General features: G+C 38.4%; 1 protein-coding gene across 10 annotated transcripts in view; it reads left to right on the forward strand.

The window, feature by feature from the left end:
* RALGAPA2 (Ral GTPase activating protein catalytic subunit alpha 2) overlaps positions 1-20966 on the forward strand; it is a 321681-nt gene that overhangs the window by 108814 nt on the left and 191901 nt on the right. For 9 of the 10 annotated variants that reach the window (XR_013364745.1, XR_013364747.1, XR_013364748.1 and 6 more), the window contains 4 exons: positions 1521-1632; positions 7530-7767; positions 10390-10554; positions 13718-13858. Coding sequence is in view for 2 of the 10 variants with exons in the window: in XM_077871986.1 (XP_077728112.1) it covers positions 1521-1632; positions 7530-7767; positions 10390-10554; positions 13718-13858 (656 nt within the window). In the remaining 8 variants the exon portion in view is untranslated. The remainder of the gene's footprint in view (positions 1-1520; positions 1633-7529; positions 7768-10389; positions 10555-13717; positions 13859-20966) is intronic. The other variant, XR_013364742.1, reaches the window with a different exon arrangement.

Here is a 20966-nt window from a genome sequence, read left to right on the forward strand (position 1 = left end):
CATAGGTTCAGAGATTAAATTAACCCTGTGTCTTTGTCGTTATTGCTTTGGTCAGGTTTGCATTTTTTTAGAAAGATTTATTTACCTATTTATTTGAGAGAACGTGTATGAGGGGTGGGAGGGGTGGAGGGAGGGGGAGAGAGAGAGAGAGAGAGAGAGAGAAAATCTCAAGCAGACTCCCTGCTGAGTGTGGAGCCTGATGCAGGGCACAGTCCCACAACCCTGTGATCATGACCTGAGCCGAAACCAAGAGTCAGACGCTCAACCAGCTGAGCTACCCAGATGCCCCCAAGTTTGCGTTTTTTGATAGCAGTTCCCATGACTGAGGTTTTATGTGAAAATTATTACGTCTCTTGTTTTCATCCTGTTCATAAGATGGGTATGTAACCATTCATGTGGAAAGGACTGTCCTTTGTTGTTTGAAGCACATGTAAATGTGAGCAGGCAGTGCTGATGCCAAGGCCTAGATAAAGGTCTGGGTACCCTGAATGGGTGAGAGACATGCTGTCCCCAGCTCTGCACCATTTCTTCCCTCATTTTCCTCTAAGCTGTCTGCTCCATTCTTGTGTGCCTACATCTCCCATGACTTGACAGCTTTTCTTATTCCATGCTTCCAGAGCCCATCGACAGTGTACAGCACAAGCAAACAACTAGAACAAAGTTCCAAATGTATGCTAACAGATAACACTGGGAGGAAAATCAAATGGGGTCAGCTATAAATAGGGTAGGAAACCCTATTTGTAGACATCATTGTACCATGAGAAGCTTAACGAGATTCAATGTCATGTTAAGAGAAAATACTGTTTCAATATGTGGAAGTACGAGAAAAGTGTGAAGGAACTATGATTTTGGAGATCTCATGATCTGACCTGGACTGAATTACTTTGTCCAGTCCCCAGTCTTATCATTAACGAGCATGTAGGCCAAGGAGAAAGTTGCAAAGATGAATGAACAGTTAGTGTACAAGGCCTCGAAGGGGAAGTTACAGGGGGTGTTTTCCCTCAAAACAAACAGACCTCTCTTACATACAAAAGATATGTGTTCTTGGTTTGCATAGAATTCAAGAAAGGGAAACATAAGCAAACACTCTGATGTGAAGAATGTAACTTAGCTGTGAGAAATAAAATTGCCCCTTCAGCTGTGCTGAAGAACTTACTACTATTAACATAATTAGCGGTGTTAATGTGTCTTCAGTGCCCTTGTGCAGATCAAGCATCTTCCAGGCACCAAACTTTGTGCCTCAGGATGACCAACAGTGACCTTTCCAAACCCCCTACCTGTTTTATCCTGTTTATTGATGTGAGTTTAAGTCACATGTTTTTTGAACTTCGGTGACATAAGGTAGTTTATTTTGATAAAATATGGCATTCATTATGTAATTGGCATTCAGATTATTAATACTTTTGAGTAATACATGATTATCATTGTTGCTGAATTCATAAGAGAATTTCTTGTATCTATAAATTAAAGTGAGTCGGAGACGTGATTAATAACGTGAGCTTTTATTTTGGGTGGCCCAGGGAACAGATGTTGCAAATACTACTCAGGATAACAGAAGCTGTCATGCAGAAGCCAAAGGATAAACAAATAAAGGATTTGTTTGCTCAGAGCTTGGCAGGGTTACTGTTTAGGGTAAGTCCATTTTATTAAAACACTGCAAATGCAAAAAATGAACCATATTTTATAGTAAAATAATTTTAATCATTGAGAATTTTAAGAGTAAAATTAAACTATAGATTTCTTGAAATTTCATTTAAAATTTCTTTTTTAGCTTTGTCTTAAAGGTTGTAATCTATTCTTTACTATTAGTGGTTAGTTATACTCTGGTTTCTCTTCAGATCAAATAAATCTTTCACTTTTTACTATTAGTGCTTGGCTTCTTTTAGGCCTTCCCACCTGTCTGCCATTTACTTCCTCGAGGTTGGTAGAAGTTAGGAAGACAATAAAAACTGATGTCCTTGGTGGAGGGCCAGGTGGATTTGAGGAAGTAAAAGGAAATGGAAACACAGGGATGGGGATAAGGTCATGGAGCGATTCAGGCTGGAAATAAAAGTGTAAGAGTCATTAGTATATTGGACTATGTGTTTGAAGCCACAGGACTGGATGGGATCACCATGGAGAGATTTTGTGTCCTAAAGAGGAGAAGGCCATTTCCATGGTTGGTGGAGGAGAGGAACCATCCAAAGATGGTGAGAAAGGTTGGCCAGGGAACTGGGAGGGAAACTAGAGGAGCATGTGTCTGCATACTGGAGATAAGGATTGGGCAAGAGGAGAATGGCTGGTTGACACTGGCTTTGACAAGATGTTGATGGTTGAGAATATTCTAGGTGAATGAGGCTCCCTTGGAGTGGATGGAAGAGAAAATGAGAGCTGGGCAGTAGAAATAGCAAGTATAGTTAAGGCTTTATGGAGTGGGAGAGAGGAGGGGAAGGGGAGATAGTTGAGTGGGCAGCATGCATGGAAGCCAGAGTTTAGGTGAGTGGTTTTAAAGTCTGTTCGCTTGCAGTGAGAAGGGTCCAGTAAGGACAGCCTGGGGGAGAGAAAGGAGAACTACAGAAGTAAAGTCCTAGATAAGGTAAGTGGGACTGGGCTGGCCTCAGGTAGAAGCAGAGAGCCAAGGAGATGGCTATTTCTCTTACATCTCACAGAGTGAGAAGGGTCAAGAACCCAAGTAGTCTGGCATCATCCCGAGGGGAAGAGAACAGGAGGCAGATGATGAACTAACTGCATAGGAAGTAGAAGTTTTAAAGGGTCCTGAGTGCAGTAGCCTCTTGCAGCATTGCTCTGGAAAGCACTAGCATTTATGGGATACACAGAATTAATAAAGCATTTCTGAAAGAGAGCAGTGTGAAAGGACTCTGGAAAAGTGTAACATTCTTTTTTTTTTTTTTTTTAGTGTAACATTCTATACAAATAGAGGCATAGTACAATAGATGGGCTGGCTTTGAGTAATTTGGTGGAAGATAGTATGGTGAATATGAGCTAGAAGTGACAGTTATAGGGAGGAGAAGTCCACTTCCCCCCTTCAGTTGACTTGAAGGTAGTTTTGGAGGATATATACTAAGAGCATATCTAGAATATAGGTAGAAAATGGAGGGTGACGCAAAGAGAAACTAGTTCTCTAAATAAGGTTGTATATTCCCACTGTAACACAAGAGAACCCAACTGTTCATATTAATTTTTAATAATTTAACATGATCAAATGATCTTGGCTTGATGAAAAATATATGAGAGGCTGCAGAAATAATTGGTATGTACTCACTTGCCTCCTGAGTAGTATTGAATCACTCTTAACTCTGATTGCCTTGCCTAGTTATTAGGTAAAGGAAGTAGTCTACACATCATTTTGTGTGTGTCCAGCCTTTCCTCAAGGGTGGTACTGACCACTTGCTTTGCTTCCCTCCTGGAGTATAGACACTCTGCTCACTTAGCTCTGACTCTCCTGGAAAGTTTCATGATCACCTTCTCATTTCTTCTATCCCTGCTGGGACTGGGGCTGCCAAGTGACATGGACTAAAGACAGGCTCTGGCTACTGGGTGCCTGGGCCTCATTCATCACCAGTTGTCTGGCCTTGCATCTATGGGTTGTGATGGAATTAGAGCAAGAACTTGTCACCAAATTAAGCAAGAATCTATTGTGGAGTTGTTATTTTTTGGTTTATTTGGTTAGTTTTGGTTTGGGAGAAAAATACCCTTATTAATGGAGAATCTTGTCAGATTTGAAAAATTAGTTTTAAGTCTATGAGTATTAATTATTTTGATGTCATCTTTCTTTTGGAATGGTTAGATGGATCAAAAATAATCTTTAAATTAAGAAGCAACCATAAAATAGTGGAGAGAGGATGACCTTTTTGGAAGTAGACAGATTCTGAGTTTTGATGCAGAATCCTCTGGTACATCCTGGCTGTGCAGCCTTGAGCAAGTCACTTCACCTTTCTAAGTCTCTTCCTAATCTATCACGATCAGGAGAGAAGTCCTTCTGACCTTTCAGAGTTGTCATAAGAATCAGAGCAGGTTCATCTGGGATTTATAATCATATGTTGAACTCCCCAAGCCCTTTTGTGAGATCCAAGAAAAGAGAAAGAATGTGAAAGGTCTGGATAGCTCTGCCAGGAAATCAAGTGGGCATCATCTGAATTTCATATAAAATTAAATGTGCCATTTAAATTATTATCTGTTCATGTAGAATGTCTACAATTGCCAGATGCTTGATTTTTAAAATTTTTGAATAAAGAAGCTATTAAAGGGGACAGGAAGTTCTGAGCTGCCATTATCCTTTTATCTTTTTAAAAAATATCCTCTAGTATTTAGTTTCTTCTCTCAGTAGATAACTTGAATTGGCAAATCTTCAAATGATAGTTGGATTTTATTTAAATATTTGCCAGATGATGCTGTTTGCCATAAGTGATGTTTAAATCTGTTATCAGTGCTAAATAGGATCTTATGCTTGAAGCTCTGACAGTATATTAGGAAACCTGGACTATGGGTCCCTCTACTCGCAGTACTTAGAATTATATAGTCCCCTAGGTGTGGTGAAGAGAGGTAGCAAGTGGTTGATTAGGAAACATATGAAAAGAAAAGGAGTGCTTTCAGAACAGATATATTTGTTTATACAACTTATTTGCCAGGATATATTTGATAAAACATAAGTTTCAGTGCTGCAGGAACTTTGGAGATGCTCTTATTCAGCTTTTTTGCTTTTAACCAAAAAATGACTCCAGAAAAGCCAAGTAAATAGCCCAGCTCATACATCAAATTAGTGACAGAACCCAGAGTCTGGAGCTCTCTCTTTCCCTCTTCCTAGATGAGAGGAGAAACCTCCTCTCATTTACTGAGAGAGCAGCCTGCCTTCATGGGCAAAAATGTATCACCCATCTGCCCCACACTAATTGTCAACAGTTTTACTCTAGGTTCAAGTGTTGTTAGCTGTGACTTATGGATGATGATAATGATTCGTCAGCTCTGTGTATGTTTGTGAGATTTGCTAAGATGAATTTAATAAGCTGCAAGAAGTCTGTTCTGTCCTTGTTTTATAATTAGTCAGTAAAGTGACACCAGTGCAAGATTCTCAGGACAGGGCATCTTCTACCACACAAAAACTCTGCTTTTAACCTGAGGCTAGTGCTGTAACCAGAAGTTAGGCTGACCGCTGGCAGCATTGCCGGTCTCTCCTTTCTCCTCTTAATCTGCTAAGATTCTCTTTTTGATCTACTCTTTATTTTATTGTGCCTATGTACTTTATGGTAATGCCTTTAAACTCATTTTGAAAACAGGAATGTAAAGTAGAATAAACAGGAGGTGGCATTTTAGTCATAATAAATATATATAAGGTCTTAGTAATAAGAAATGATAAAATCATTTTAGCTTTTTCTTTTGCATTGTTCTTTCGCATTAATCCATCTTAGAATTGTATTTTAAGTATGAATGTTTAAAACCTTGTTTTCAATATATTTAATGATTTTAGCTCAACTTTCACATTTTTACCCTCTCAAAAAGTGTGGTAAATGTGAATTGAAACATAGAAAACAGATATATTGCATAAGGGTCACTTTAAATATGATTTCTCAGTGGTCAGAATAGACCTATTTACAGACTGTTTTCTATTTCTCAAAGTTTTCCTATGTGTATGCTAAAGAAAAATTTCTCTTGTAATTAAAAAGCCAATTTGCCCCTATTCCATGCATAGGACAGCTCCCATCGACTGTGGGAGTCTATTTGCATCTAGGGTGGGTAGAAATATTTGCAGGTTGGCACTTTAAAGAGAACATTTAGTTCTGACAACAGATCAGGGAAGTTATATAGACTTTGGTTAACTCTGCCCTGTAGTAAGATTAGGAAAGCCCTTGGGGCTCACCTGAGATGGACTTGGCACTTCTTTCAAGGCAGATATATTTTTATTTGAATTTTAAAGGATGTGAAGTATTTTGGCAGAGGTAAGGAACTAGGCAGTTTCAAAAGTAAGGAAATACATAGAATATATGCATAATTGTCTGGTAGGGTTGCCCATGTGGCTACTCATAGTGCCATGGACCATAAGGCTAGAGGAAGGACATAGAGAAGTGAATGGACTCCTATGGAAAGTGCTCTGATAGGGAGATGGAGACAGTTGTGGGAATGGAGGTTACTTACTGGAAGCTGGGTGGGGTGGCAGTTAGGGATGCCTTGGAGGAAATAATGTCCACATTGTGACCTGAAGAATGGGAGTTAAAGAGGCAAAAAAGAAAGGGAAGCGAGGAATGAAGACTGCATGCAAAGTCCAGGAGCAGGAGAGACCAGGTCGAGAGACTGAAAGAATCTCAGTGGAAGAATTGAATTCTTTTTACTATTATGCTATGTAAACAAGTGCTTGCAGAACATGCAAGTAGAGCTGTCTAGCATGCAGATAGACAAGGTCAGGAAACTAAAGAGGTCTGGGCTGAACATGAGATTCAAAAGTCAACCATATATAGATGTTAACTGGAGCCATGAGAGTGGAGACCAGAACCCTGGCAGAGGTGGAGTGGCATAGGAAGGTAGAAAGCTAGAGCACTTGGCTGACTGGGAGATGAGGAGGTGCACACACAGTGAGCGTGGAACATTCTTTCAAGAAATTTGGCTTTAAAAGTTCTAGTTGGGGGCAGGTGGGGCAGATCTGGGCTCAAGGGAACTTTTTGGTTTGTTTTTAAGATGAGGTAGACTTGGAGCATGTTTAAATACCGATGGAGAGGAGCTGCAGAAGTAGAATAGACTGAAGGAAAAGGAGAGGCAGGGTTAATGGAAACAAAGGTCAAGGAGGAGGCTCAGAGCAGAGGTGAGAAACAAGCATAGAAGAGCGGGAGCCCCTCTCTACTTACAGCCTGCAAATGAAAGAGAAGCTGGGCAAACACCTGTGCCTTGTGAGTAAAAGTTGAGGGCATTCTTGTTTAATGGGTTCTGTTTTCTCTCAAGTCTGCAGTGAGTTCATCTGCTAAAAAACAGGGAGGATTTGGTGGGGCTGGAGGTTTACATATTGAAAAGGAGGCTAGAAGCAGCTATTGTAGAGAAAGAGAGCAAGAAATAGAATAGTTGGGATCCCTGGGTGGCTCAGCGGTTTAGCATCTGCCTTTGGCCCAGGGCGTGATCCTGGAGACCCAGGATGGAGTCCCACATCAGGCTCCCTGTATGGAGTCTGCTTCTCCCTCTGCCTGTATCTCTGCCTCTCTCTCTCTTTCTTTCTCTCTATCTCTCTCATGAATAAATAAATAAAATATTTTTAAAAAAAGAAATAGAATAGTTCTAAGAGCTTTGTCTTCGCCCCAGTTATGTCCAGGACTAGCCACAGGCACTAGAGGGATTTTTGAATCAGTAGCTTTGTTCATAATCATGACTGATTTCTCAGTAGCTCAGATTCTAGTGACAGTTGATCAAATGAATTGTGAGAAATAAAAAAAACAAGATCAAGTACTTTTTAAAGTTCATTTTAATGATAGTAATTTAAAATATTTTGTTGAAAGACCATTCTTCTTCCAAATGAGGGCAATTCAATTCTCTTGTTGGTTGGTTGGTTTTAGACACTTATGGTGGCATGGATCCGAGCAAACCTCTGTGTGTACATTTCTCGAGAGCTCTGGGATGACTTCCTTAGGGTGCTGTCCTCCCTCACGGAATGGGAAGAACTCATAAATGAGTGGGCCAACATCATGGACTCCTTGACAGCAGTGCTTGCGAGAACTGTTTATGGAGTTGAGATGACAAACCTACCTCTGGACAAATTAAGTGAACAGAAGGAAAAGAAGCAGCGAGGCAAAGGTACTTCTCTCTTGCAAGATAACACCAGATATCTGAGACTGAGGAGGAGTGTGTGTTTATACACATAGGCAATTATTGCATGGAATTTCATGGTAAAAAGAACCAGCCATACAGGTGGTATCTTTTTAATAGTGGCATTGAATTGTGTTTCATAGCACTCTGTCCTCTTAAAGAGAATGACGAATTTATGAAGAGGCTGTGGATGAAGAAGGAAGATGAAGGAGAGTAGCAGTAGTAGCAACAACAACAACAACAATAATAACATCTTATGCTTGAATATATTCTCTTTCTTTACCCTCATGGTAACTTCTGAGGTGGATACTACCATCCCAGTATCACAGACTGAGAAACTGAAGTATAGAGTCCATGGTGATGGACTCATTCGAGGTACATAGCTAAGAAGTGGGAAAGCCAGAAATAAAAGGTAGGCAAGTTCCAATTCAAGACAGCATCCTAGAAAAACGTATTCACTGCCTGCCTAGGAAAGGTGGAAACATTCTGAATGTTTCAAATGGGAGTCATTTTGGCTTTTTTGTGTTTCTGGGTAAAAATTGTTTTGAGACCGAGAGATCAAGGTGGAAAATGTCATTGGTGGTTTCTATTGGGGACAACAATTTGTCTTCAGTACTATTAAGGCTGTGACATAGTCCTTGGATTAATTCACTTGTACTCTTATCTATTATGTAAAGATTTTGAGGCAGTTCATAGAAGTTCCTGCAATACAATAGATAAAATGCATAAGAACACTGGGGCAAAATTAAAGGGGGTGGAATTGCGGGAGAGGTTATAATGCCAGAATGAATGCCGGAGAGCCTCATATATTTGCTGGGGAGGTGGGAGGTGGGGCAAGATTAGATTTGACTCTGATCTTCACAGAGCAGAGGATCACAAATTGCAAAAGGTGAAAATAATCCACAGTTTAGGTGGTACGTAGCTTTTCCTGGTCCTAAGACCTGAGAGGAATTTTTCCTCCAAAGATTCATAAAGTGAGGACGCCTGGGTGGCTCAGCGGTTGAGCGTCTGCCTTTGGCCCAGGGCATGATCCTGGAGACCCTGGATCGAGTCCCACATTGGGCTCCCTGCATGGAGCCTGCTTCTCCCTCTGCCTCTCTCTCTCTCTCTGTGTCTCTCATGAATAAATAAATAAAATATTTAAAAAAAAAGATTCATAAAGTGTATGTTGCTTGCTGTGGTAGACTATAGCCCCAACAATAGCCTTATTATAGATTGTATCAGTTTTCCCTTTCCCTGTATGACAGATCACTCTAAAACATAGTGGCTTCAAGTAATAGCCAGTTGTTTAGATCATGATTTAATGAGTTGGCAATTTGGATTGGACTCAGTTGGGCAGTTCTTCTGCTGGATTCACTTCTGTGTTTGCAGTCAGTTAGGCTGTGAAATAATCAGTTAGGCAGCTCTGGCAGTGGAAGATGGAGGGGAGGACGTGGCTGTGTACCTTTCATCTCCCAGCAGGCTAGCTCAGGCTTTTTGTGTAAGGGGTTCTAGGAGCAGTAATAGGGCAAACCTAGATTTTCAAGTGCGTTTCAAATCTCTGCTTGCTTAGTTTTGCTACCAGAGTAAGTCATGTGATGAAGCCCAGGGTCATTGTGGGAGAGGACAACAGAGGATGTGAATGTGGGGAGATGTGAACCAATTATGATTACTTAACCATACAGACATGTGATTGACGTGACTGATTCTTATAGTATCTTTGTTGCAGTCTGTGAGAGGTTGTTTTTATTTATAGGGAGGTAAAAAATTTGAGAAACACTATTTACGGAATGATAACAGAATGGATTTAATTATTTAATGATTATGGCAGATATTTCTGATTTATCTATTATATTGAAAGGAATATAAAAAGTGATTTAATTATTTGTTATGGAAATACCTGTCCTCTACACACTGGACTTGGTGGAAACAAAATACACTCTCAGGAACCTGGGTGTGAAAATGAACCATAGATAATAGCCACTGGCCACATCATACCTGTGCAGAAGTCTCTGCCTCATTCTCTTTTCCCGTGTATTTATTTTGGATCCTTAACTACTCACTTGAAATATTTGACCAGAGCTATATAAGAAGAAAGCAGAGAAGTTGTACCTATTTTTTTTAAATTTTTATTTATTTATGATAGTCACAGAGAGAGAGAGAGAGAGAGGCAGAGACACAGGCAGAGGGAGAAGCAGGCTCCATGCACCCGGAGCCCGATGTGGGATTCGATCCCGGGTCTCCAGGATCGTGCCCTGGGCCAAAGGCAGGCACCAAACCGCCGCGCCACCCAGGGATCCCCCAGTTGTACCTAATTTTTTAAAAAAGATTTCATTTGTTTATTCATGAGAGAGATAGAGAGAGGCAGACACAGGTAGAGGGAGAAGCAGGCTCCCTGTGGGGAACCCAATGTGGGACTCGATCCCAGGACCCCAGGATCATGACCTGAGCCAAAGGCAAACACTCAGCCACTGAGCCACCCAGATGCCCCAGTCGTACCTAATTTTGCAACAAGAAAATCTGCTAATTACATACAGTTGTATTTATGAAATTTGCTGAGCAACACAGGCTGTGTAATGAAAGATAACAAATCCAGCTTTTAGATTATTTTTCTTGTCTTATCCTTATCAGGCTGTGTTCTGGATTCTCAGAAAGGAACCACTGTGGGGAGGTCCTTTTCTCTCAGCTGGCGGAGCCACCCAGATGTGACTGAGCCGATGCGATCTAGGAGTGCCACCACATCTGGGGCACCAGGAGTTGAGAAAGCAAGAAATATCGTTCGCCAAAAAGCAACCGGTAAATGTTTACTTAAATATTTCTCTAAGGTCTAGTTGCTATCTAAAATGGATTTATAGGAATAAAATATTTAAAAAATTTTAAAATTCCACTCCCCTTCCCTCCAGTGAATTTGAGGTTATAATTACATTTAAAATAAATTTATCTGAGCTTCCCATAGTTTTTCACTTCAGTAATATCATGCTGTTATAATCAATATTCAGCATGTTGACTACAGAAAGTCACAATATCTTCTGGTCATAAACCAGAGTCATTTACACTCAACATAGTTTACAGTGCTCAGTAAAGGCTTCATACAGATGGCTTAGAATCCTGTTGGAGTTCTTATGAAAATATACTGTAACCCTATCTAATGTTGTCTGCCATAGCATTTGTTGGTAATAATCACTTTATTTACATTCACCTCCCATTCACCTCTTCTGCTTTCCTTCATCCTCTCCCCTGAGGAGAGACTCAGTTACTGATAATAGGCACCTTTAGGGAAGGCATACTCAGTGATTTCTATTCTCATTCCAACTCTTTAAAAACCCCTTTCTTCCACCATTGGATCAGAGCAGAAGTTTGTGATGACAAAGTGGCATCTTGCCTGAGCTGCCCAGACTCTCTGATACCCCTTACAACCTTTGAATTGTAATGATAATAAAAGTGATCATTCAAAACACTGTATAGAACTTTCCTTTCACGTTTAATGAGCAGTAAACTGGGGTGCCTGGGTAGCTCAGTTGGTTGAGCATCTGCCTTTGGCTTGGGGTCTTGGTCCCAGGATCCTGGGATTGGGCCCCACCTTGGGCTCCCCACTTGGCAGGAAGCCTGATTCTCCCTCTGCCTCTGCCTGCCATCCCCCTGCTCGTGCTTTCTCTCTGTCAAATAAATAAATAAAAATCTAAAAAATAATAATGACAGCAAACCATTATATACTATATGCTCCTTATTCCCTACTTGGCCAAAACACAGCCTTAGAAGAGATTGCATTTTAGTTATTCAACAGGTGTTTTAGAACAACAATATGGTAGTGGCACCCATAGTGCTCTCAGTAAGCCTTGATGTCTTTATGCCAGTGAGCTTCTGTGCTTAAGTGTTCTCAGGTGTCTGAAAAGCCATTGTATTGCATCATTAAGAACTTCTACAAAATTGTTTTAAAGGTGTCTTAGACTATGTCACTTAAAAGTCATAAATCTGGCCTTGTAGGATTAATTAAATTAAAAACACTTGGAACCATAACCTTTAAAAGATAACAAGAGCTATTGAGTTGGATGGATCTATCTAAGGTAATACTTCATGTATTTTGCACATACATAGTTCCTTTTTTTTCATAGTTCCTTTTTTTAAAAAAAGATTTTATTTCTTAGTAACCTCCATACCCATCATGGGGCTCAAACCCACAACCCCAAGATCAAGAATTGCATGCTCCACTCTGTAGTGTATTTCCTATTTTATTTTACATTTTTGTCTTTTTAGTTGCCTGTGAAAACAAGTCTCTGAAGATTTTACTATATCATGCTGTTTTATAAAATTAATTTATATAGACTATTAGTAGTTTTACTCATTTCTCTTATTTTTACATTGTGTAATAATTCACCTTTCCATCTTTTAGAAAGGTTCAGAATACTTTGATGGTAGATTTTCATTTGTGTGAAGGCCACCTCTTAATGAGAGAACAGTAGCTCAGAAAGTTAGTTTTTGCCACTTTTAGCATTAAAGTATTTATTATGGAAGACCCATTGAAAGTGACTTTTTTTCCTAATCCCAGTATAAGAGTAATTTAAGATTATTATAATTTGCCTCACAGATTACATTTAGATTGAGAAAATTTCAGTGATGGTGGCAAGATGGAAATAATAAGATAAGCAGTTGCAGAGTAGGGAAATGATAATTTAACAGAATGAACTAGTTTGCAACTTAAAAAAAACTGATGAGAGTCTTCCAAAGAATTATAAAGGAAAATTCTGATTGTGAATGATGCTTAAATTTTAAATGTCTAAAATGAGTGATTAAAGCAAGTCAATTTCTACACACAAAAAAAATTTTTAAGTTTTATTATTTCTAAAATATTTAGTGATCAGTTTTGAAAAAATGCAATCATTTGATTTATAAAAGGAAAGCTCTTTCAAACACCTCTGACATTGAGAGATGAACACCTCTTTTAAGAAATTTGAAGTAAGTCAGTTTGACATTGACACAGAAGTCATTTTCCCTTAAATATTATCTTAGTCATTTGTGAAGTGTATTGTAATCACATTACAGATAGACCTTTAGACGTGGGAATTAGAACTGGGAATTTTGACAGCCAGAGAACGGGGCCAGAAGAGGCATAATAAAGAAGTAAAAGGTTTGTTTTGCCCTTTGCAAATGTGTCATTCTCGTTTGTATTTGTATTTCATTAATGCAAAATAAAATTATGTAAGAACAAACAAGTAAACTTTTATATTTTAAGGTGTAAAACTGATCTTACTGATGGTAGTTACATATATATGAGGTGTATTCTCTTCCTGCATTTATCCTTTTTCTCAAATGTTCATTTCATTAGCAGTCTTTTGAAAACTTAAGAACATCATAAAGTTCATACTAAGAAATTATAGATTCAATAAGCATGAAATGTATTATAAAAGGATGGGTTTCATGGAGATTTTTGCCTTTTTTTCCTCAATATCAAATCTTTTAATGTTATCTTGACTTTAATGTTTTCCTGAGGTTTTAGGATATTTAATTTACCAAGTGATTTGCTTGAATACAGTCACCTCTCAGCAAACCAATTTTTGAATTATTTATTATTTATAGAACAATTTTAATCTTAGGCTAGATTTTTCACTCCCTCCCTATGGTCTTTTCATATGTGTGTCCTTTAGGAAGGGAAAATTGATTGTAGTGTCTGCCCAAATAAACAACCCAAATGTAAGGAAAAAAGGAAGGCTAAACATGTAAAGCATTCTAAAATAAGATTGATTATTTGTGAATTGTCCATTCTCCCATGGCATCAGAATGGTTGAAGGTAAGCTGTATTTAGAGACTACAGCTAAATACTCTGCTTTGTACTGATTTCTTTAAAGTATAAAATGACCTCCTTTAAATATTGAAAGGAAGCCCAGAAAAATGGTAATTAAAAAAAAAAGTGAAAGATCCTGATGTGCTTCTGACATAACTGTTACTTTATCTCTCTTGGAAGCTAAGCGAAGCCAGTCTATCAGCAACTGTGTCCACCTTTCTGAGGCTTTGCCTGCCACTAAAAGCGTCCCGCTCCTCCTTCACACCGTGAGCGCTCTCTTACCTGGTCTGTCTTACTCCTCTTGTTCTCACAGGCTGTCAGGTACTGTAATGCTATCTCTTGTCCATCAATGTCAATGTCCCTGGGCTTCTCCTGCTTGCCTCTGGGCCTTGCTTCCTTTGTCAATACCCTCCCCCCACCCCAACCATGCATGCATGCCTGGCCATTGCAGTTTGCGTTTATTTTCAATGAATATTAATAACTGTTTTTATGTAGTTAGATGTTTAGTAGCAATTAGACAGCCAAGAAAAACCTCTTCACACCACTGGTCTTTGCTTTCACAATTACAAAGGATATAGGATTTTGTGGCCCGTAGTTTTTAACAGTGATGTCAGCAGAACAAAGTTTTGAGAATATCAGCGTCAGAATGCTTGCTGTGCCTCCCCAAAATGAATATCAGGAAAAATCATGTAGATAAGAACTCCTTTGAATTAATAAATTATAATCCTGTATAAAGTAAAAATGTTTATGGAGATTCAAAACAACTATTAATATTTGAGTTAAAAAAATGATGCTAAAAAGTGCTAATTTTCAAAGCAAGGAAACATTGGTCTTCTGCTCCAGCCAATTAAAACTGAGTTTAGCCACATGTGGTTTGCACATAGTGTATTTTCTGGATTATTAAGACATTATGGCACCAAAAGTAGTGTTATTTGGCACAAAGGGCCCTACGTTACAATGAATAGTTAAGCCCAAGTCTAGTTACTTTTCAGTGATTCTATAATGAATTGAATCTTCATGCTAAAGAGGGACATGTTTTCATATTCTTTCTATTTTCAGAAAGATGGTATTGTAGATTAGTAGTTATTTAGTATTATAGATAGTCTGCTGTGGCTTTCTGTAGCACTAAATCATATACTATGGTGTAGCAAAGTAGAATCAAATCTTAATTTCCCTGATGAATACGTAAGATATCATATTATTTAGTTAACAGAATATGAAGGAAGAAGTTCATTTTATTGAGACTAAGGATTATGTTTCTTAGAAAATACTTTTCTCTAGTAAATACCGAAGGTGAAATACAGTAAGAATGGTAAGATGGTCACCAGTTATTTAAATTACTCATGAGCATTAACTACTTGATAGTTTGGTTTTAAAAAAAAAAAAGTGCTACTGCCTAGAGGTGATTAATAAAGTATTGAAAATAGTTTGCTTTCTCTTTGGGTGATATATACCCAAAAGGAATTCTTTTCATGGTGAAAAGTTTTTGTTTTTGACAGTCCATTTTAACCCCATATTGTTCCCTTTCTTTTTTCTTTTTTTTATTGTTCTCTTTCATAAAGGTTTCTACTAGTTTGTCCAGAATATTTTCTCACAAGAAGCCTATTTCTGTTTGTAATCTCATTTGGAAACTTTTTTCTCATTCACTGTTACATTTTAGTTAACTCAGATTCTTGATTCCCATTTATACATACACAGTTCCAACAGAAGTTAAATATGATTTGGAACAGTGGTTCACAACTAGGGATGATTGTGCCCCCCAGGGAACATTTGGCAGTGTCTAGGACATCTTTGGTTGTCACAGATGGGGCAGTGCCACTGGCATCTAGTTAGTGGATGCTGCTAAACAACCTCTAGTGGCTGCACAGGACAGCTCCATCATGAAGAACTATCTGACCCAAAGTATTAATAGTGCTGAGGTTGGGAGACTTGATTTAGAGTGAAATGAAGCAGGACATGCTGAGTCAGTATTTTCCTGCCTTTGCCATCCTTATTCCTGGTTTTAAAGCACAAAGGATAAAAGGGACTTAACAATGTAGTGACCTTGAGAACAATCTGCTATTCCATTTGTTCTTTACTATTAAGGTGATGGCATTTTCCTTTGGGACTGTCCTGCCAAGAGCAGTGCATATCAGTCCTGTCTTAGATTGCACATTCTCACTGGTTGGCATACTGGAACATGGAATTTGTGTTCTAATTTAAATCCTTGTGTGTTGGCATATCTTGCTTACCTGTTGCTAAGTGTAGATACTTATAATGTTGACTTTCTGGCCACAAGTTCTTTACTAGAAAAATGATTGCTCATTTGTTTTCATTTGTTAACATTTCTTGTTTTGTTTCTAGTCTGTATGACTATACAACATGCCAAAATTGCTTTAATAATATAAGAAATAGAGAATTACTTACCTTCAGCCATTATTGTATTTATTCTGTTCCCGTAAAGACACTTGCTTTGTGGCATCAGAATTTTGGGAAAGTAATAACCACCTGTATTCCATTTATATGAATAGCTATATAAACAAACATGTGAGAGATAGAACTGACAGTTTCAGTGACTTTCCTACTTCTCCTTTGTGGGAATAATTCTTTCCAGCTGTTTTATTGCTTTTATGTTGGGATATTTATCAATCTGTAGTGCTTATAGGTTATGCAGACTATAGATTTTGTTTTAGGGCCATTGTGATAGTAGTAATTAGAGAATCAGTGATCTTCCCTCATTCTGAAAGCATCTCATTGGTACCTAAGTGAAAGCCTTATTTAGCTGCTTCTGCCTCTGGTTCTCAGGCTTTTAGGTATTACTGTCAGGGTTTGAACAGGTTCATCTTTAGACCTCATGAGAAACTTCAAGATGTTGAGTTGGCTTCCATGTCTTCTGCTTTTTATAGGGTCAAGTCAGTATTGTGTACAATGCTTTAAAAGGAAATTACACTATTAATTTTGCCTTTGCAACCCTGTATAAGGGATAAATGGAATCCAGAATTTTGGTAATTGAAGAATGAGTCTCACTTCATTTAATAAGATTAAGGAAGCCTTAGATTAAAGAGTAGTTAAATTACTTTGAAAAGTAGTCAAACGTGTGGATTACATGGAAGTTTCTAAAGACTTTGCACACTTAATTTAATCATGTGAATTTTTCTCTCAGTGGGGGAAAAAAGTGAAGTAATTCTACTTTGGTATTTTCCTGGTGTTTTGAATTGACTTTGGAAAGCAATGATTTAGTGGTCGTGTGGTATAACTTACAGTATCAAGAAGCTAGAAGGTTAGTGCTTTTAAACTTTGGGTTATTAGGTTAGCAATATTTGAGAGAAAGTGAATGATTTGATGAGTCTGAGAATTTGCTCTTTGAAGTAATTCAAACAAATTGTGTGATACTCAAGAGAGAATTGATTAGACCTACCAGAATCTATAATGTAATTTTTATATAACTTAGATTGTTCATTTCTGTATGATTATAAGATAATCCTGTATCTTGATATTTGCATATCAGTGTTAAAATGTTTTAATTTGTTATAAAAAAGCAACTGCTCCAGTTGACACTGAAATGGGAGCAGCTTTAACAAGCAGCTCTTTCTTTTAAAAAAAAGTTTTCTATTGGAGTTCAATTTGCCAACATTTAGCATAACACCCAGTGCTCAACCTGCCAAGTGCCCCCCTTAGTGCCCATCACCCAGTCACCCCCACCCCCCCACCCACCTCCCTTTCCACTACCCCTTGTTCATTTCCCACAGTTAGGTGTCACTCATGTTTTGTCACCCTCGCTGATATTTTCACTCATTTTCTCTCCTTTCCCTTTATTCCCTTTCTCTAATTTTTATTTTCCCCAAATGAATGAGACCATATAATGTTTGTCCCTTTCCGATTGACTTATTTCACTCAGCATAATACCCTCCAGTTCCATCCACGTTGAAGCAAATGGTGAGCATTTGTCGTTTCTAATGGCTGAGGAATATTCCATTGTATACATCTACCACATCTTCTTTATCCATTCATCTTTCGATGGACACCAAGGCTCCTTCCACAGCTTAGCTATTGTGGGCATTGCTGCTTTAAACATTGGGGTGCAGGTGTCCCGGCGTTTCACTGCATCTGTATCTTTGGGGTAAATCCCCAGCATTGCAATTGCTGGGTCGTAGGGCAGATCTATTTTTAACTCTTTGAGGAACCTCCACACAATTTTCCAGAGTGGCTGCACCAGTTCACATTCCCACCAACAGTGCAAGAGGGTTCCCCTTTCTCCACATCCTCTCCAACATTTGTAGTTTCCTGTCTTATTAATTTTCCCCATTCTCACTGGTGTGAGGTGGTATCTCATTGTGGTTTTGATTTGTATTTCCCTGATGGCAAGTGATGAGGAGCATCTTCTCATGTGCTTGTTGGCATGTCTGTGTCTTCCTCTGTGAAATTTCTGTTCATGTCTTTTGCCCATTTCATGAATGGATTGTTTCTTTGCTGTTGAGTTTAATAAGTTCTTTATAGATCTTGGATACTAGCCCTTTATCTGATATGTCATTTGCAAATATCTTCTCCCATTCTATAGGCTGTCTTTTAGTTTTGTTGACTATTTCTTTTGCTGTGCAGAAGCTTTTTATCTTGATGAAGTCCCAATAATTCATTTTTGCTTCTGTTTCCCTTGCCTTCATGGATGTATCTTGCAAGAAGTAGCATGGCCATGGCCAAGTTCAAAAAGGGTGTTGCCTGTGTTCTCCTCTAGGATTTTGATGAATTCTTGTGTCACATTTAGATCTTTCATCCATTTTGAGTTTATCTTTGTGTATGGTGTAAGAGAATGGTCTAGTTTCATTCTTCTGTACGTGGCTGTCCAATTTTCCCAGCACCATTTATTGAAGAGACTTTTTTCCAGTGGATAGTCTTTCCTACTTTGTCGAATATTAGTTGACCACAGAGTTGAGGGCCCATTTCTGGATTCTCTATTCTGTTCCATTGATCTATGTGTCTTTTTTTGTGCCAGTACCACACTGTCTTGATGATCACAGCTTTGTAGTATAATCTGAAATCTGGCATTTTCATGCCCCCAGCTATGGTTTTCTTTTTTAATATTCCCCTGGCTATATGGGGGTCTTTTCTGATTCCACACAAATCTTAAGATGATTTGTTCCAACTCTCTGAAGAAAGTCCATGGTATTTTGATAGAGACTGCATTAAATGTGTAAATTGCCCTGGGTGACATTGACATTTTCACAATATAAATTCTTCCAATCCATGAGCATGGAATATTTTTCCATCTCTTTGTGTCTTCCCCAATTTCTTTCAGAAGTATTCTGTAGTTTTTAGGGTATAGATCCTTTACCTCTTTGGTTAGGTTTATTCCTAGGTATCTTATGCTTTATCCAGCAAGGCTCTCATTCAGAATAGAAGGAGAGATAAAGAGCTTCTAAGATGGGCAGAAACTGAGAGAATATGTGACCACCAAACCAGCTCTGCAAGAAATATTAAGGGGGACTCTGTAAAATAAAGAGGAAGTCCAAGGAAATAATCCACAAAAACAGGGACCGAATAGGTATCATGATGACACGAAATTCATACTTTCAATAGTAACTTTGAATGTGAATGAGCTTAATGATCCCATCAAAAGCTGCAGGGTTTCAGACTGGATAAAAAAACAAGACCCATCTATTTGCTGTCTACAAGAGACTCATTTTAGATGTAAGGACACCTACAGCCTGAAAATAAAAGTTTGGAGAACCATTTACCGTTCAAATGGTCCTCGAAAGAAAGCAGGGGTAGCCAACCTCATATCAGATAAATTAAAGTTTATCCCAAAGACTATAGTAAGAGATGAAGAGGGACACTATATCATACTTAAAGGATCTATCCAGCAAGAGGACCTAATAATCATGAATATTTATGCCCTGAATGTGGGAGCTGCCAAGTATATCAATCAATTAATAACTAAAGTTAAGACATTATTATACACTAATACTTGGAGACTTGAATACGGTGCTTTCTACAATTGATAGATCTTCTAAACACAGCATCTCCAAAGAAACAGGAACATTAAATGATACACTGGACCAGATGGATTTCACAGTTATTAACAGAACTTTACATCCAAACGCAACTGAATACACACATTCTTCTCCAGTGCACATGGAACTTTCTCCAGAATAGACCACATACTAGGTCACAGATCAGGTCTTACCCGATACCAAAAGATTGGGATTGTCCCCTGCATATTTTCAGACCATAATGCTTTGAAACTAGAACTAAACCAAGAAGAAGTTCGGAAGGATTTCAAACACGTGGAGGTTAAAGACCATCCTGCTAAAAGATGAAAGGGTCAACCAGGAAATTAGAGAAGAATTAAAAAGATTAATGGAAACTAATAAGAATGAAGATACAACTGTTCAAAATCTTTGAGATACAGCAAAAGCAGTCCTGAGGGGGAAATACATTGCAGTACAAGCATCCATCCAAAACCTGAAAAGAACTCAAATACAAAAGCTAACCTTGCACCTAAAGGAGCTGGAGAAGGAACAGCAAATGAAACTCACCCAGCAGAAGAAGACAGTTTAATAAAGATTCGAGCAGAACTCAACGAAATAGAGACCAGAAGAACTGTGGAACAGATCAACAAAACCAGGAGTTGGTTCTTTGAAAGAATCAATAAGATAGATAAACCATTAGCCAGCCTTATTAAAAAGAAGAGAGAAAGACTCAAATTAATAAAATCATTAATGAGAAAGGAGAGATCACCACCAATACCAAGGAAATACAAACAATTTTAAAAACTTATTATGAGCAGCTATACGCCAATAAATTAGGCAATCTAGAAGAAATGGACGCATTTCTGGAAAACCACAAACTACCAAAACTGGAACAGGAAGAAATAGAAAACCTGAACAGGCCAATAAGCAGGGAGGAAATTGAAGCAGTCATCAAAAACCTTCCAAGACACAGAAGTCCAGGGCCAGATGGCTTCCCAGGGGAATTCTATCAAACGGTTAAAGAAGAAACCATACCTATCCTACTAAAGCTGTTCGGAAAGATAGAAAGAGATAGAGTACTTCCAGACTCGTTCTATGAGGCCAGTGTCATCTTAATTCCAAAACCAGACAAAGACCTCACCAAAAAGGAGAATTACAGACCAATATCCCTGATGAACATGGATGCAAAAATTCTCAACAAGATACTTATCAACAGGATCCAACACTACATTAAGAAGATTATTCACCATGACCAACTGGGATTTATCTCTGGGATGCAACGCTGGTTCAACACTCATAAAGCAATCACTGTGATTGATCATATCAACAAAAGAAAAAACAAGAACCATATGATCCTCTCAATAGATGCAGAGAAAGCATTTGACAAAATACAGCATCCATTCCATTTCGATCCAAGATTGAAACTCTTCAGAGTGTAGGGATAGAGGGAACATTCCTAAGCATCTTAAAAGCCATCTATGAAA

Source organism: Canis aureus, chromosome 26, assembly GCF_053574225.1.
Source record: "Canis aureus isolate CA01 chromosome 26, VMU_Caureus_v.1.0, whole genome shotgun sequence".
In the NCBI taxonomy this organism is placed as follows: domain Eukaryota; kingdom Metazoa; phylum Chordata; class Mammalia; order Carnivora; family Canidae; genus Canis; species Canis aureus.